The 17,362-nt window shown below is 40.9% G+C and overlaps 1 protein-coding gene across 1 annotated transcript in view; it reads right to left on the reverse strand.

Annotated features, from left to right (window-relative positions):
• GLRA2 (glycine receptor alpha 2) overlaps positions 1–17,362 on the reverse strand; it is a 201,269-nt gene that overhangs the window by 174,691 nt on the left and 9,216 nt on the right. The window contains exon 3 of the mRNA XM_083172460.1: positions 11,202–11,269. Within this exon, the coding sequence (XP_083028586.1) occupies positions 11,202–11,269 (68 nt within the window). The remainder of the gene's footprint in view (positions 1–11,201; positions 11,270–17,362) is intronic.

Here is a 17,362-nt window from a genome sequence, read left to right on the forward strand (position 1 = left end):
TACCGCATTTTCGCTTTAATGCATCCCGCCCTATATGTCGACGTTGAACATGTTACTGGGCAGAATAATGTAAATGAAAAAACTTAAATGTTACTTAAATGATACTTATATGATACTTATAATGATACTACAGTAAGCAGGTAGAATTTGGCAACATTTTCATACTTGTGCAAACATGCCTCTCTAACACTTATGTAAGGCTATTGCAGGAACCAGAGCAAATGGTCCAAAACATTCAGTCAAGGAGTTTAATTGAAGATGGGATGTTGCCCATAGCAACCAATCAGAATCTACTTATTTATTTAGCACCTTTTAGAAGATAATAGATTCTGATTGGTTGCCTACAGCAACATTTTATCTTCAATAGAACTCCGATCTTAGTAAATAAACCTCAAAATGGCAATGACAACACGGTCCCGTGAGCATTCACTCTTTATCCAAATCTCTTTATCCTGATCATGGGTCAGATGCATCAAGCTTCAAAAAGTTGTAAAGTGGAGAGTGATAAACAACCAGCCAATCAGCTCCTACAAGTCATTTTTCAAACTCAGCCTTTAACATGACAGGTAGGAGCTGATTGTCCGACTGTGAGAGAAATAGAAGAGCTTTGTGGATTATGGCCGTATTTAGCCAGGGGCAGGGGGCTTGTTAAAATTTGTCTAGGCTATAAGACCCCTTATGTGATGCAAAATAAGTCTTTTAACTATACTCTCTACCAGTGCTTTCAAATTGAAAGTTTTGGAATTCACTATAGACAAAAATATGGTCCTGGTTTTGGCCTGTGAAAATTGTGACATGTGTCATGATTTTTGCAGATAGCTTAGTTACTAATGAATTTTGCAGACAGCTTAGTTACTAATGATTTTTGCAGATAGCTTAGTTACTACTAAAGTGGCCAATCCTGGGATTCAAGGATTTGGCTCTAAACATGCTGGGATTTGAATCACGGAAATGGAGCTTCCAATCTCTGGATTTCAGGATTGACCTGCACCTGAGCAAATCTAATGCTGGGCAGTGCTGTGCGCAGAGTGACTGGATGCACAGCCCACCTGCCGCTCTGCATCCACCCACCACACCAACAACCGGAACCCAACCGCCATATCACCTCCCGGCACCTGACCTACTCACTGCCACCGCTGCCTAGGTAAGTGACACTGGTTTGGGGGGACAAAGGAGATTTAAATTTGTCATTATATTGAAAAACTCAATCCCGGGTACCCTGGGATTAGGCATTTTTCAATCACAGGATTGAAAAAGTGCCCCAGGATAGGCATCTTTAGTCACTACTAAATGGCGTGTTAGTTATATGTGTGTCATATTTAATGGCCGATCTTTTCTATCTTGTCTTGCCATCCACCTATTCATACACAGTTTGTAAATAATTGGCTAATAAACCTGACATGGACTGACAATTTCTTTTTAAAGTTGCACATGGTAGTCAGCTATAATGACGCCTATGAAGTTCACCCCTAACCCTAAATATAATTAGTTATCGAGTTATTACAAATCCAAATTGCCTGTGTTGTGAATATTACAATATCACTAAAACTATCAATTTTAGTTCAATGTCATTCAGCAGTGTCTTTGATTTTCTCGAGTTTGTGATACTTGATTCTTGTTTGTTCTTCCTATTCCTACAGCGACACATTAACTGTGTAATTAGATTGTCTGTCACCCTGCAAAAAGTCATGTCACTTGCAGGAAATGTGCAGGAAAACCTATAATCAAACACAGCACTCTGTGATATATTTTATGCACCATGTTTTGGTTGGTAATCAGAATTATCATTACATTTTGAAGCAAAACTAAATGTGTTACATTATACATATTATCCCTATGTTTCACAGTAGGGGGCTAAAGTCATTACGAGTATTGGCAGTATGATTGCTGTGCTTAGTTTTTTGTTAATTTGATTATGCATTTCCTTTCTTTCCATTGATGGAAAAAAACGGCCATTTTATAATAAAGCTGTGTTAATTTATAAGATTGTGGTTGTGAGGCAAATGGAGGGCTGTTATAGAGAAAACGTTATGTTACAGGGCTCATGGAGGACTTTAAAGTAGATATTAGAAAAAGAGAGAAGGTGTATGCAGGGCACCCATTGGGGGGTGAGGACTGCTAGGATGGTTGTCCTGGGGTCAGACAGAGAGGGGTCCAGCCTCTGCAGCTGAGGGTGAGGGTATAACTGTATAGAAATGTAAACAACAAAATGGTGGAGGAGAAAAAAACAACTGACAATATGGGCTAACAAATACAGAGGAACACAAGGAAGCATCACATAGTCAGACAGAAGGCAAAATGATGTCTGCAGGATCAGGATAGACCAACTAGCATACCACTGCACTACCCATCTCCAGCAATACACCACAGCTGCAACTACCTTCATATAACAGTAGACTGAAGACCACAAGGTTTCTGCTTCCCTACCACTGGCTGAGCTCAAAATATCCAGGGAAAATGCTATCACCAGGGTCTCCTGTCTGTATCTTGTCACCTCTGCTGCTGTAGGAAAGAGGTGATCTGTAGTAACCTTAATCCCGCTACTTCTGGCTCATGCACAATGGTAAGCTTGCATGTACATCTCTACATCCAGAATGTATCAACTTCCAGGGTGCATGTCAAATGGGGAATACTGTGATCTAGGTAGGTGTTCAGGTACCTGGTGCCAATATGGGGGAAGGGAAAATGCATCGATCCCCGGGATCTATGTACTAACAATTATGTTGGTTCTGTTCTGTTCAATCTATTTTTTTCTGACATTTTATTTTTCATATGTATGAGTTCTCAGATGTGTCCACATACTTCTATCCTCCAGGCGATATAAGTCGTGTTATACAGTACATTACGAGTGAGCTCCGTGTGACTCTGGAGCTCAGGATATATTATTTGTAACTTTTTACACTAAATAGCATACAAGGAAGCATTAGCATCTTCTGCTGATTACAATTATATGCAGCATGTCTATATTCATGCCGCTGTATCTGCATAAGCAATGGAATGTTACAGTGCTTTCCGCTTTGAGTTGCTGTTGTTCCTAAATGCTTCCACTTTCTGATAATATCAGTTGACCTTGGTATACCCAGCACGGGATGCAGTTAAGATCCCGGCAGTCGGGATCCCGGCGTTCAGAATCCCGACGCCGGAATCCCGACCGCCGAAATGCCGACACTTTCTTCCTCCTGGGGTGTCCACGACACCCCTGGAGGGAGAATAAAATAGCGTGCCGAGCGTAGCGAGGCACCGGGCCCGCTGCGTGGCGAGCGCAGCGAGCCCGCAAGGGGGGGCGATCCACGTCCCCCCCTTGTCGGCACTTCGGCTGTCGGGATTCCGGCGTCGGGATTCTGAACGCCGGGATCCCGACCGCCGGGATTCAATACTGAATCCACCCAGCACAGATGACATTTCTCAATTCATCTCATTGAAAGGTGGCATCGTATTACAGTACCACACTGCTCATCCCTGCCACACTGAAGTTACTGAGCTTGTCACAAATGTTTGCAATGGAGACTACATGGCTAGGTACTCAAGTTTATACATAGAACCATAAATGGAAAATTTTCCAGCAAATGCTAATATTTAAAAAAAGATGATGACGGGTCTAGTTATTTTTCCTAAAATATAATATACAGTAGTGTTACAGTGCTTTTTTTTTTTTTTACATATGAAGTAAAGTGTGAGGAGATTATTTTTTGGTGTGAAAATGAGTGATGGTAAAAGGACTTAATTAAGCTATTTATTTTCATTATAAAAAGGTAATATTTCTGTGCTGTTGAGGTAAACAGTTATCAGTGAAATCTGCTGTAAACCCAACAGCAAAACAGTAAACATGATAATACTATATTCCTATATTATTTTCCTTGTTGAAGATAACTAATAATTACTACATAACTAAATAAGTAATTAATTGACGGTTCACTTGCTCACGTATTGATATTGACACCCAAAAAATACAATTTTAATATCCATATCTGAGATATTGCAGAGGGGAGGATTATGTGTAAGGTGTGCCTGTGTCTGCGGGAAGGGGGGAGGAGCATACATAATGCTGCAAATTAACTGTGTTCCTGCCCCGAGCTCTGTCACACCATGCTTAAGCCCCTGGACCAACCACTTAACTGGAGAATTGGATAGAATCTAAGAAGCTGATCCACTTTATCAGGTCTGTGGGTGCCTACAAAATATTCCAGGAGGATGGGCAATTATGGTTTATATCATCATAAATCTCTGTATATGTATGTACAGTAGCTAGGATGACAGGCGATGCATACAAAGAGCATGTACTGTATGTGGCATTTTTCATCGAATTGTGTGTATTTTGTGCAGTTCCATATCTGTTATTAATATCTTTGACAGTTAAAGCAATCTGCTGGTTTTCATTTCACAGCGTGTGTTAAGTACTTAGAAATAGGTCACTTAGCGACCAGAAAAAAGAGATGGATGAAGCTCATGGCAATTATTTATGTGAGGGTCAGGATTTTTTTTTTATACAGTATTGTCTAGAATACTTTTTATGCCCTCTCCATGATTCTAGCTAGCACTGTGGTCTATCCAAATAAAATGCAGTAAATTAATGGAAATAACATAGCCTTCTTCAGGTGTGCCGGTTGGCCTCCCAACAATCAGGATACCGACTGTCAGTAGACTAACATCGGAATCCGGACTGTTAAAAGCCAGACAGTAGGGATTGAAATGTACTGGGGCTATTCTCCCTCGTGGTGGTCCACGACTCCCATAGTGGGAGAATAGTGCCTGTGGTGATCGCAGTGAGCCACTAAGCCCACAGCATGGCTAGCACAGTGAGCTTCCAAGGGGCTTTGTTGTGCTAACCCCCTTGTCGGTCTAATGACTGTCGGAGTCCTACCTACCGGCAGCTCATACCTTCTTCAGATCATAATGAAAATATAATTATAATATGCAAATAAGAAAAACTTTATTAAAATACAATATCCTAAAAAAAATATCTATGCAAAGTGGACAGCATGTTACTCCTATGCTTTTTCCATAGGCCCAGAGCAGTGTGGCCTTTCCACTGGCCTCTCCACTGGCCTCTAATTGTGTGCATATGGATGGATAAATATTAACAAATATATAGATGCAAACAGATTGAAAAATGTAAAGTTAATCTTGACCTTGGGCGCATTTTACATGAATATATGAATATTTTTAATATGGAGAGATGTTGAAGTTGTTCTGAAATGCTTTAAATCAGGCATGTCCAATGTTGGCCCTCCAGATGTTGTGAAACTACACATCCCAGCATGCTTTGCCACAGTTTTGCTATTAGAGAATGCTAAAACTATTGCAAAGCATGCTGGGATGTGTAGTTTCAAAACATCTGGAGGGCCAACGTTGGACATGCCTGCTTTAAATGTTAAATTGAAGCAGTATGTTTTGGAATGTACAGAGTGGACAGGTTAAAGGTCAAATAACCTTATAGTATATCATTTAATTAAACATCATATTAATTTTAGCCCTGGGCTTGAACAATCCATTGCACATCTAGTACTGTAACTAATAAAAGTCGATATCTGATTGGTTGCTATGGGCTAAATTATGTATACGATGATCAGACCATATTATTAAATGAGCCTTAGAAAAACATTAAAATAATTTATTTGTAGACTCAAAAATCTCCGCCATCATACTGATTGTTAAACTAATTATTAGGTGTCAATGTACAAATGATTAATTATTCTGTTATCCACACAGAATGTGTTTTTTTACTAGGTCTTTTTAATAATTATTTCTATTTTTCTTTATGTTTTTTCAAAAACATTCCATACAACAGGTTTTCACATAGAAAGCAACATATAAAACATTTTATAATTTCACAACTCACAAAACACAGTGCGACAATAACTCAGCTTGTATACAGACAACAGTATTTGTTTTAGCAAAGGAAAAGCTGTGATACAAATCAAAAGAAGCAAAAACAATCTACATTTTTTAAATGGTACAAATGTGTCTTCTTTGGCACTCAGCTGGGGAGATATATCGAACCTTTGAGATAGATAAAGTGGAGAAGTTTCCCATAGCAACCAATTTCTAATTTTTAAAATAAATGATAGCCAGGAGCTCATTGGTTTCGAGTGACAACTTCTCCAGTTAACTTTTTGCAAAAGTTTGATACATATTCCCAAGGGATACACAGTAATGGGGCTTACACACGGAGCGATATTCAGGCATTTTCTAAGGAATTTTACATAATATCACCGAATCGCTCAGACTATGCCTGAATATCGCTGTGTGTGTGTAGGGTACAGAGCGATGTAAATGCGCGGCCCCCGGGATCTGTATATTGCTCCTATGAATAACCTGAATGCAGGTTATTAATCGGTCGGGCCAGTGTTCTCACCGGAGAACACTGCCCCTGACCATGGCCGCCGAGAGGGGGGGGGGGAGGGTACATTTTACCTGGGCCCGGGCCTATCAGGGGGCCCGGGGCCCGAGAACACATAAAAAACATTTTTTTTTTTTTATCTCCAAGTGGTGCGGGTTCCTTGTAGCGGGAGTCGGGACTTGGAGCGTGGGCGGCGGTACATCAAAGGAGAGGCCGCGGTGAGCGGGGGGCTTCTTACTATCACACACTGCACTGTGTGTAGTGTGTTGTGCAGGCAGCGGCATTCCACCGCTGCGGAGCTTCCGTGCAGAGAGACTCTAGCGAGATGATGTCATCATCTCGCAGGTCTCCTGCCTGGATCTGCAGACTGCAGCAGCTGGGACCGGATGCTGCAGCCTGCTTGTGGGAGAGAGTCTGACAACAACAGGAAGGGGAAGGTGCAGTGTGGAGCCGGAGGAGCTCAGAGGCTGAGCTCACTGAACAAGTGCTGAGTCTGACACACTGACAGAGAAAACACCCTGTGCACCCAGTCTAAAAACAAGTAGTAAGTACACTTGTCTCCTCTCCTCTGCCTGGCTTAATTTCTATGATGTATTTGTATATATATATAAATATAAATATATATATATATATATATATATATATAGATTATATATATAATCTATATATATATATATATATATAGATTATATATATATATATATATAGATTATATATATATATATTGATTATATATATATATAATCTATATATATATATATATATATATATATATATATATAATCTATATATATTATATAATATATATATACATACACACATCTCTGTGGCATATGTATAATGGGCATCTCTGTGTGGCATATGTATAATAACTGTTACGGAGCGGGGCATATGTATAATGGGCATCACGGTGTGGGGATATGTATAATGGGCATCACGGTGTGGGGCATATGTATAATGGGCATCATGGTGTGGGGCATATGTATAATGAGCATCACGGTGTGGGGCATATGTATAATGGGCATCACGGTGTGGGGCATATGTATAATGGGCATCACGGTGTGGGGCATATGTATAATGGACATCACGGTGTGTGGCATATGTATAATGGGCATCACGGTGTGGGGCATATGTATAATGGGCATCACGGTGTGGGGCATATGTATAATGGACATCACGGTGTGGGGCATATGTATAATGGGCATCACGGTGTGGGGCATATGTATAATGGGCATCACGGTGTGGGGCATATGTATAATGGGCATCACGGTGTGGGGCATATGTATAATGGGCATCACGGTGTGGGGCATATGTATAATGGACATCACGGTGTGTGGCATATGTATAATGGGCATCACGGTGTGGGGCATATGTATAATGGGCATCACGGTGTGGGGCATATGTATAATGGACATCACGGTGTGGGGCATATGTATAATGGACATCACGGTGTGTGGCATATGTATAATGGGCATCACGGTGTGGGGCATATGTATAATGGGCATATGTATAATGGACATCACGGTGTGGGGCATATGTATAATGGGCATCACGGTGTGGGGCATATGTATAATGGGCATCACGGTGTGGGGCATATGTATAATGGGCATCACGGTGTGGGGCATATGTATAATGGGCATCACGGTGTGCGGCATATGTATAATGGGCATCACGGTGTGTGGCATATGTATAATGGAGCATCACGGTGTGTGGCATATGTATAATGGACATCACGGTGTGGGGCATATGTATAATGGGCATCACGGTGTGGGGCATATGTATAATGGGCATATGTATAATGGACATCACGGTGTGGGGCATATGTATAATGGGCATCATGGTGTGCGGCATATGTATAATGGGCATCACGGTGTGCGGCATATGTATAATGGGCATCACGGTGTGCGGCATATGTATAATGGGCATCACGGTGTGTGGCATATGTATAATGGAGCATCACGGTGTGTGGCATATGTATAATGGAGCATCACGGTGTGCGGCATATGTATAATGGGCATCATGGTGTGGGGCATATGTATAATGGAGCATCACGGTGTGTGGCATATGATTAATGGAGCATCACAGTGTGTGCGGCATATGTATAATGGAGCATCACGTTGTGGGGCATATGTATAATGGGCATCATGTGTGTGGCATATGTATAATGGAGCATCACGTTGTGGGGCATATGTATAATGGGCATCACGGTGTGCGGCATATGTATAATGGAGCATCACGGTGTGTGGCATATGTATAATGGTGCATCACGGTGTGGCATATGTATAATGGTGCATCACGGTGTGGCATATGTATAATGGAGCATCACGGTGTGGGGCATATGTATAATGGACATCACGGTGTGGGGCATATGTATAATGGACATCACGGTGTGTGGCATATGTATAATGGGCATATGTATAATGGACATCACGGTGTGTGGCATATGTATAATGGGCATATGTATAATGGCCGTCACGGTGTGTGGCATATGTATAATGGGCATCACGGTGTGGGGCATATGTATAATGGGCATCACGGTGTGGGGCATATGTATAATGGACATCACGGTGTGGGGCATATGTATAATGGGCATATGTATAATGGAGCATCACGGTGTGGGGCATATGTATAATGGGCATATGTATAATGGAGCATCACGGTGTGTGGCATATGTATAATGGGCATCACGGTGTGGGGCATATGTATAATGGGCATATGTATAATGGACATCACGGTGTGTGGCATATGTATAATGGGCATCACGGTGTGGGGCATATGTATAATGGGCATATGTATAATGGACATCACGGTGTGGGGCATATGTATAATGGGCATCACGGTGTGGGGCATATGTATAATGGGCATCACGGTGTGTGGCATATGTATAATGGGCATCACGGTGTGGGGCATATGTATAATGGGCATCACGGTGTGGGGCATATGTATAATGGACATCACGGTGTGGGGCATATGTATAATGGGCATATGTATAATGGAGCATCACGGTGTGGGGCATATGTATAATGGGCATATGTATAATGGAGCATCACGGTGTGTGGCATATGTATAATGGGCATCACGGTGTGGGGCATATGTATAATGGGCATATGTATAATGGACATCACGGTGTGTGGCATATGTATAATGGGCATCACGGTGTGGGGCATATGTATAATGGGCATATGTATAATGGACATCACGGTGTGGGGCATATGTATAATGGGCATCACGGTGTGGGGCATATGTATAATGGGCATCACGGTGTGTGGCATATGTATAATGGGCATCACGGTGTGGGGCATATGTATAATGGGCATCACGGTGTGGGGCATATGTATAATGGGCTTGACGGTGTGGGGCATATGTATGACAGGCATCTCTGTGAGTGGCATATGTATAATAAGCGTTACAGTGTGGGGCATATGTATAATAAGTGTGACAGAGTGAGGAATTATGTTTTTCTTTTTTTTCTCTCTCCTTTTTTTTAATGTAATGCCCCGCCCCTTTTGTAGCTCCTCCCACATCTCCTCCGCCCACTTTCTGCCCCCGCCCACAGTTCCTGAACCTATTTTCCTACAAAAATAGCACTGCTGTTTCACCCCCCCCCTTCCCCCATGGGGGCCCTGGGAAGTTGTTGTACCGGGGCCCAGGATTTCTCTTGGCAGCCCTGCCCCTGACTCATCGCTCAGCACACATTGCTGGAACATCGATGTGTGATGAGTAATCATGCAAGCGTTTTCAGCGATCCAGTATCGCTTAAAACGCTGAGCGGGTCCCTACATTTGCAGGACCCATAAGATTCCCATACATAGGAAGCAATTCCACTGTTTGATATATGTAGATATCTGTGCATGGGCATGTGCATTTAGGGTTATGCTGTTAATTCATCGAGATGACTATAAAGTACTGCAAGCACTGGAAGCGCGCACATTTAATCACATTGAATGACATCCTGCAAAGATGGTGACATGCTGGCTCTGTACTTGATTGCTTTTCTGGGTCTAATATATTCTGGCCTGAAATGTTAATACAGAAATTTAATGTGCGCACAGGGATATTTTTAATTATAAAATTATAATTACTTTTTTTTTTTTCATTAAAAAATTCAGTGATAAGGTATTTTTGCCATTTGAAAGAGACATTCATGTCAAATATGTCCCCCCGCAAATGCAATGGTTAACTTTTGGCTTACAATATATTTTTTATGTCAAGCCCCCATACATCTACTCTGGACCGGGGCAATTCCCTGATCCCCAGATACCTGGGTTAGGAAATCAGGGATATTCAACATGTTAAATTACCCGATCACCACCAAAAAAGAATCAGGATTGGCAAATCGGTGAATGTTAACCTGCAGAATTTCCCTGATTACCTAACAGATCACTGATCAGCAATAGCTGTCGAGCATTTTTGATAAGCAGATCATCCAAATGGATTGAATCGGGGAAAGCCAATGCAGAGGTATGGAGCTCTTTAGACTTAACCCTTTGAGTGCCAAATGAGTTTGTCAAAATAGGTGTGAAAATTGGCAAGCAAACATTTGTATTCATCATAATGGCCTGTAATGTTTACCTTATATAGGAAATATAATCTTATTTTACACAATATGGTTTGTTTGAATTTATATAACAAATGTGAGAACGCCGCTGGCATTTTTAGCGGATATTTTGTGTATCTCTGACAGAGATTTTGGCACTCAAGGGGTTAAATATTTTACTAAAAAATGATATGAGAACATTTTGAATATCATTCAGTTCATATATTAGTCTTTTGAAATTGATTTAGTCTCTAGTATTATTTAAGCCTACACAGACATGTCCATATTCTTGGCAGGGTATTTTCAATGTCCAGTCCCACTCACCATTGTGGTTTCAGCTATTGAACCAAAGCTGTTGATAAATATGTTGCAGGTAACATTTACAGGAGGACCTGAAAGTTAAAACAATAGACAAAAGAAAGAAAGAAAAAAATGACAGGTTGTGTCTATTAAATACATTCATTGTCATCTGGCATTAGCCAGTGCAGAACGACACTTACCATTGTGGTCTCTGTGACTGATCCAAAACTGTTTATAAAAATATTGCATGTAACGTTTACTGGAGGACCTGCGAAATGCAATAAGAACGTTGCAAGACATATGGAAGCAAATAAGGAATGACTCTGATCTGTACAAACTGGTACAGATTCGGAGGTAACAAAAAGGAAGTAAAGAATAGTTCACATACAAACAACTAGACGCAAAGCTTCAAATAAATAAAACATAAACACAGAAATGTTGGTTTGTGTTTTTGAAATGTTTTACCAACTAAAAACATGACACGGGATAATGCAGCTTGTAATGCCGGTAATGTTTTGTAATGCAAAGGTGAGTGGAAAAGCTTTAACCATCTAAAACAGGCATCTCTTTAACAAACATATGAATGATTAAAGCAAAATGTACCTTACATTTTAGTTACTGTATGTACGTGATCAGAGAAGCTCTGGAATTTACAAGCATCACATACTGTACTGTAATGACACAAACAGTAATGGAAGGAGCAAAATACATCTGTAAATGTATTTAGTGTTAAAAGAAAATCGAATTATACAGATGGGAAATCAATGACACAGGCAGTCACTCTGAATATAAATATGAAATGCAAGGCCTACAGTCCAGAATATATTATATTGTAGATGTTGTACTGTATGCAAAGTTTAATTAATACCATTTACAAATTAAGAGATCAATTCAATTAGCTGCAGTGTGTCGTAGACAGCATTATTGCACATCACGGAACCATTACATTAGCTGTTTTGCCTTGTTTTGATAGTGCACAGATTTAGTGACACCTTAATCAGAGCTAGACTATCCCTAAGGAGCCTGAAGCAACATATTGGTTTGGCCTGCTTCCCATCTTCATTTGTCAAAAGGCATCAATAGAACAATCAGCAGCCTACTGGTGCCCATACAAGGTGTGATGATTGCACTCGTTATGGGCAGGATCGCATGGCACTGCAATGCAACGCATGCGTTTTGCCTGCGATTTGCGTGTGATCAGAAGGCAGTACAAAAAGTATGTGCATCACATACTTTTTGTACTGTGCGATGAGATGCCTGCCGAAGCGCGCATCGCACGGTGCAAATGCACCGTGTATGGGCACCTTAAGTTGCCCAATGGGTGAACTGGCTATGACCGAAAAATGGACAAATATGTGCACAGGTGTACATCTCAGCTTTGTACTTTGGCTCATCACCCCTAATTGAATTGATCTCAAATAATCTAGATAAACTTGTAATTTATAAATGTATGGAGTACACAAATATAACATTGATCACTTCATGACACAGGATTTTGGATATCACATTTTTAAGTAAACTCCTGTCTATAGTTTATTTTTTGGTTGCCAATTGCAGTATAAAATAAATATGTCATTTAGAGAAAGTGCTTATATTAGGGGGATGCATAAACTTGGTACAAGTTCTTCGGCTGCGTGCAATGCTGGCCGAACTGAGAGTTTTTTTTAAAGGAGCAGAACCATGCCTTGTAAATGACTGCCCTTTTAAAAACAACTGCTGGAATATTATTGGTACAAAATTGACAAAAGTTACTTGCGCTCACAAAAGCGCTTGTTCATTTGCATTAATGAACCTGATTGTTAAACAGAGAACCAATGATCTAAAAGCTTTAGGAGAAGAGATATCCTCACTGAAAAATATGGCAGAACCTTTCGCTACAACAAAGGAATACGAGGAAGCAGAGGAGGATATTACTAGGAAAGTAAAAAGGGTTGAAACAGACCTTATGATGAAAAAGAGGAAAAAATACCTAAGAGATAAGGACGATTATAGAGAGGGCATACAACATAACATTACTAGGAAAGAAAGAAATTACCTAAGAAATGAAAATTATAATGAAAGGCCCAACAATACCCCACACAGGAGATACAGGGGACCACCCATAAAAAGATTTAGAGCTAAGGAATGGGAGAATAGAAGCCCCTATCGAGAGGAAAGAAGGGAGGAAAAACCCCTAGGAGACTACACCAGAGGGCACACATTAATGCTAGATGGAGAAGATCACCATCGAGAGAGAGATATTATAATCATAGAGAGGATGATCAAGATTCATGGAGGAGGCGTGGAAGAAGTAGGGAAACACCCCGGAGAGAACAAAGGGGGGAACAGAGGTATTTTTTAGACGGAGGAGAGAAACACAAAACGAGAAGATAATCCACAATAGAGCTAGAGCCAAGAATAATGAAACTACCACCCAAAAGAGCTTTTAGACGGCATAATAAGTTTGCTTGGACCACCCTGATGCCACAGAAGGATGTTATGTGGCTGGGGTCACTCCCGTGTGTGTTTTTGAAGTGGAGTGACACATTATGGGTCTCTACTCCCTTCCTGGTATTTCTTACATGTTCCGATAAGCGGATTTTGAGGGCTCGGGTGGTTTTGCCCACATACTGTTTTTCACAGGAGCAGGTCAGTAGATATATGCAATATTTGGTATCGCATGTAATAAAGTCTCTCACTTCAAAGACCTTGCCTGTATGGTTTGATTTATACGTGGTCAGTTTAGTGTCTTTAGATTTGCAAATCCTACATATGCTACAATTCCCGCACCTGTGGAATCCTTTAGTTTTAGTTTTTTTTTTAGTTCACCAATAGTGAGGACATTCAACACCTGGATTGCTTGGGACCCTGTCCCCTACTTTTTTTTCCAGTGGTGGGACTTTATGGTAATGTGCACTTACTAAAATCTATCAAGGCTCAAGATTAGCCTACCTCCATCATCTGTTGGCCATCATAATCCCTATGAGTGTGGTACCCTTTTATTTGTTCCTAATTTACAGTTTTATGATTGTGTGTATGTATAATTATACAATTAATATAGTAAAAAGCTCTTTAAAAATCATTCAACTGTTCTTTTATTTAAAAAAGCGCTGCTTCTTTTGGTCCCCCCCCCCCCTCTGAATCTCCGTATGGTGCTATATGAATAACTGTTAAAAAATACCCTTTGCTCTAACTGACTTTTAGTTTATCGATCATCGTTTTTTTTACATTGATTTATGCATCTTGGGCTGTTAATATTCCAGCTGTATTATTTAATTGCAATCTTTAATGGTTAGCTAATTACCAGTGAATATGAAAATTGTAGCTTGTTAAAGGTTCTAGAGTTCTCATTCAGTGAAACTGTATCTGCTGAAAAAGATTAAAGAACATTTTAAGACTATACATAACAGAATTACATAACCATCTTCTGAAATAATCTATCATTAAAGTGGTATGGAAGCTGTATGCATTAAAACAAAGCCTTGTTGGAGGAAGAATCTTATCATGTCCCAGTTTAATCTTGCAGCATTTTTTCTATTAACAGATATAAAGCACATCTGGATGAGTACTATTAGGAGACATTTGAATTACTGAGAAATACTGCCTAATACTGAGAATATCTGAGTTTACTTACAATAGACATAAACTATGAAATGCGAAGAAGTATGGCGCTGTCATCCTCATTAATGGTAGTAGTACTGTATTTCATTACTAAATGTATATTATTCCCACTACGAAAGTAGAGCCGGAAAATTTTGAATTATCCATGTATCATTTCAAACTAGTTACCAGTCCATCAAAATGATGGAACAACTAAGAGTAATGTCAGCGCCAACGGCTGTGTGCATCCGAACAGACTAATACTTGAGTTGCGCCATCTAATGGCAAGCAATGCAATTGAGGGCCAGATGCACTAACCTTCAAAAGTGATAAAATGGAGAGTGATAAGCAGCCAGCCAATCAGCTCCTACCTGCCATGTCACAGACTCTGTCAGGTACTGTAGGGGCTGATTGGTTGGTTTTTTTTATCACTCTCCATTTAATCACTTTTGAATCTTAGTGTATCTGGCCCTTAGCCTTTTAGTATATATAGTATTCAAAGGCAAACTAATTTATTTTTTTGATTGCTGTTATCATTTACATACAGTAAGCCCCATACACTAGCCACCAGGAATGTATAGCGGTGGCACACTGGCAAACTACAGTAGATGACGGTGGCTCCATCTGTAGATAGACATTTAAAGGCAGATTCAATGAGCCATCGGGCTCAGATGTGATAAGCAGCTGCGTACATTTCCAGCTATTAAAGTAGGAAAAGATTGCATTGTGTTTTACTAACACCTCTGAGCCGCTTGATGACACCATACGCTCTGAAGTGCATCATTGTTACCCCACCTCCTGCAACACCAAGCTGAGAATAGCAGCTTTGTAAAGCAGGGAGATCCCGGCAGCTTTTATGGTGTTATGTTTTATGTGTCTATGTTTATCCATTGCCACTATTGCAAAGGAACTACTGTATACAATGGTATTAAGGTTTCAAAGATACGTATTAAGAGTACAGTAGTGTAACTGTTATACTCTATTGAAACTGGATCTCAAATACAAAATAATATGATTACAAATCAGGGACTGATTAAGGGCCACATTGACCTGGGTCTGAAAATGTTCAAGGATCTATACTTAATATTCTGCAAAGGGGAGGAGCCATGATCAGTGTGGGGGTGTGGATAGAGCCACATGGTCATGCACATCCACTAAACTATCAATCCCTATGTCTCCTTAAATACATAAAAATAGAAATATTGCAGAATTTTGTGATAAAACTAGAAATGCATTTTTAATTAATGCTTTACAGATGGAGCGTATCTCGCTCTTGCAGGGGCTGGTGCTTCCATCGCCAGCCCCCTCCAGGGACCCGCTGCCCAGCTGCTGAGAGACTGGGATGCGCGTGAGATGCACGTGCGTCCCAGTTTAATGGAGTCCCTCTCCACCGGCTTTCGCCAGCGGGGATGTTCTGGCGAGAGCCGTCAAGGAAGAGAGGGGCTCCATCTGTATGTCCAAATATGTGGCCAGCCACAGTAGGTAGCTGATCAAGATTATGCTACCATGATGATGAACCTTATGTGTAGACCTATAGCTGTAGCTATATCTATACAACTGTATAGGACATTGGTGTCAAACTCATGGTCCTACAGCTGTTTTGGAACTACACGTCCCAGCATGGCAGGATTAAGACTTTGGGGGGCCCAGAGTCACTTTAGACAGGGGGCCCCCCTCCCACTTGTCATTACTGGCCACAAACTGCATGGGAGAATATTACACTGTCAAATGGGTCAATGGGTCACTGCAGGGGGGGGGGGATTAATATAAACATAAATATATATATAATATATATACATATATATATAAAATACCACATGAAAAGCCTGTGTTTTCCCTCTGTACCTTACTCTGTAGGAGCCCTGACAGGCTCAGCGCTGCCTCTCATTAAAAACCCTCCCATGACGAGGCTGCTGCTGTCCTCCATGGGCCTGAGAAGCATATGATGAGCTCCACCATGCAGAGCTCAGCCCATGCCTCTCAGCCTCTGACCTCTTGTGCAAAGTCTCATGGGACTTAGTCGACTCCCAGTAAGGCACTGCACACTTGTGCAGTCAGTGTGCCTTGGCTCCCGATGCTCAGCACCATTAATCATTGTCACATTGGCAGATAGGCAAAGCTGCAGCACTACCCCACTCCCATTCACAAAACCTAAAAATATATATTTTTTAAAATACATTCTAAACACAGAGAGCCCCTAGATAGAGGGGGCCCAGGGGTACTGGCCCCCTGTACCCCACCTTAATCCTGCCTTGCATCCCAGCATGCCCAGATTAAATATAATGGATTGCTAAAATTTTGGCCGGGCATGCTAGGATGTGTAGTTCCACAACAGCTGGAGGGCCATGAGTTTGACACCACTGGTATAGGACAACCTCCAGGACAACCTGGATAATTCTGTGTGCAAACAGCACAGAGCAAGGTTGTCAGGGTTAAAGGAAATGTACACAATGGCAGACAATTACAAATACCGTGAACAGTTGATACAGTAGATCAAATATTGCTGTTACCAGAACTGAATAAATATTTCATTTAAAACTATTCTCAAAAAATAACAGTATCCTGTTGCTATGGGTTATGGCACATTTGCACAATTATATGTGCAC

Source organism: Crinia signifera, chromosome 2, assembly GCF_055691185.1.
Source record: "Crinia signifera chromosome 2, ASM5569118v1, whole genome shotgun sequence".
NCBI classification, from domain to species: Eukaryota; Metazoa; Chordata; class Amphibia; order Anura; family Myobatrachidae; genus Crinia; species Crinia signifera.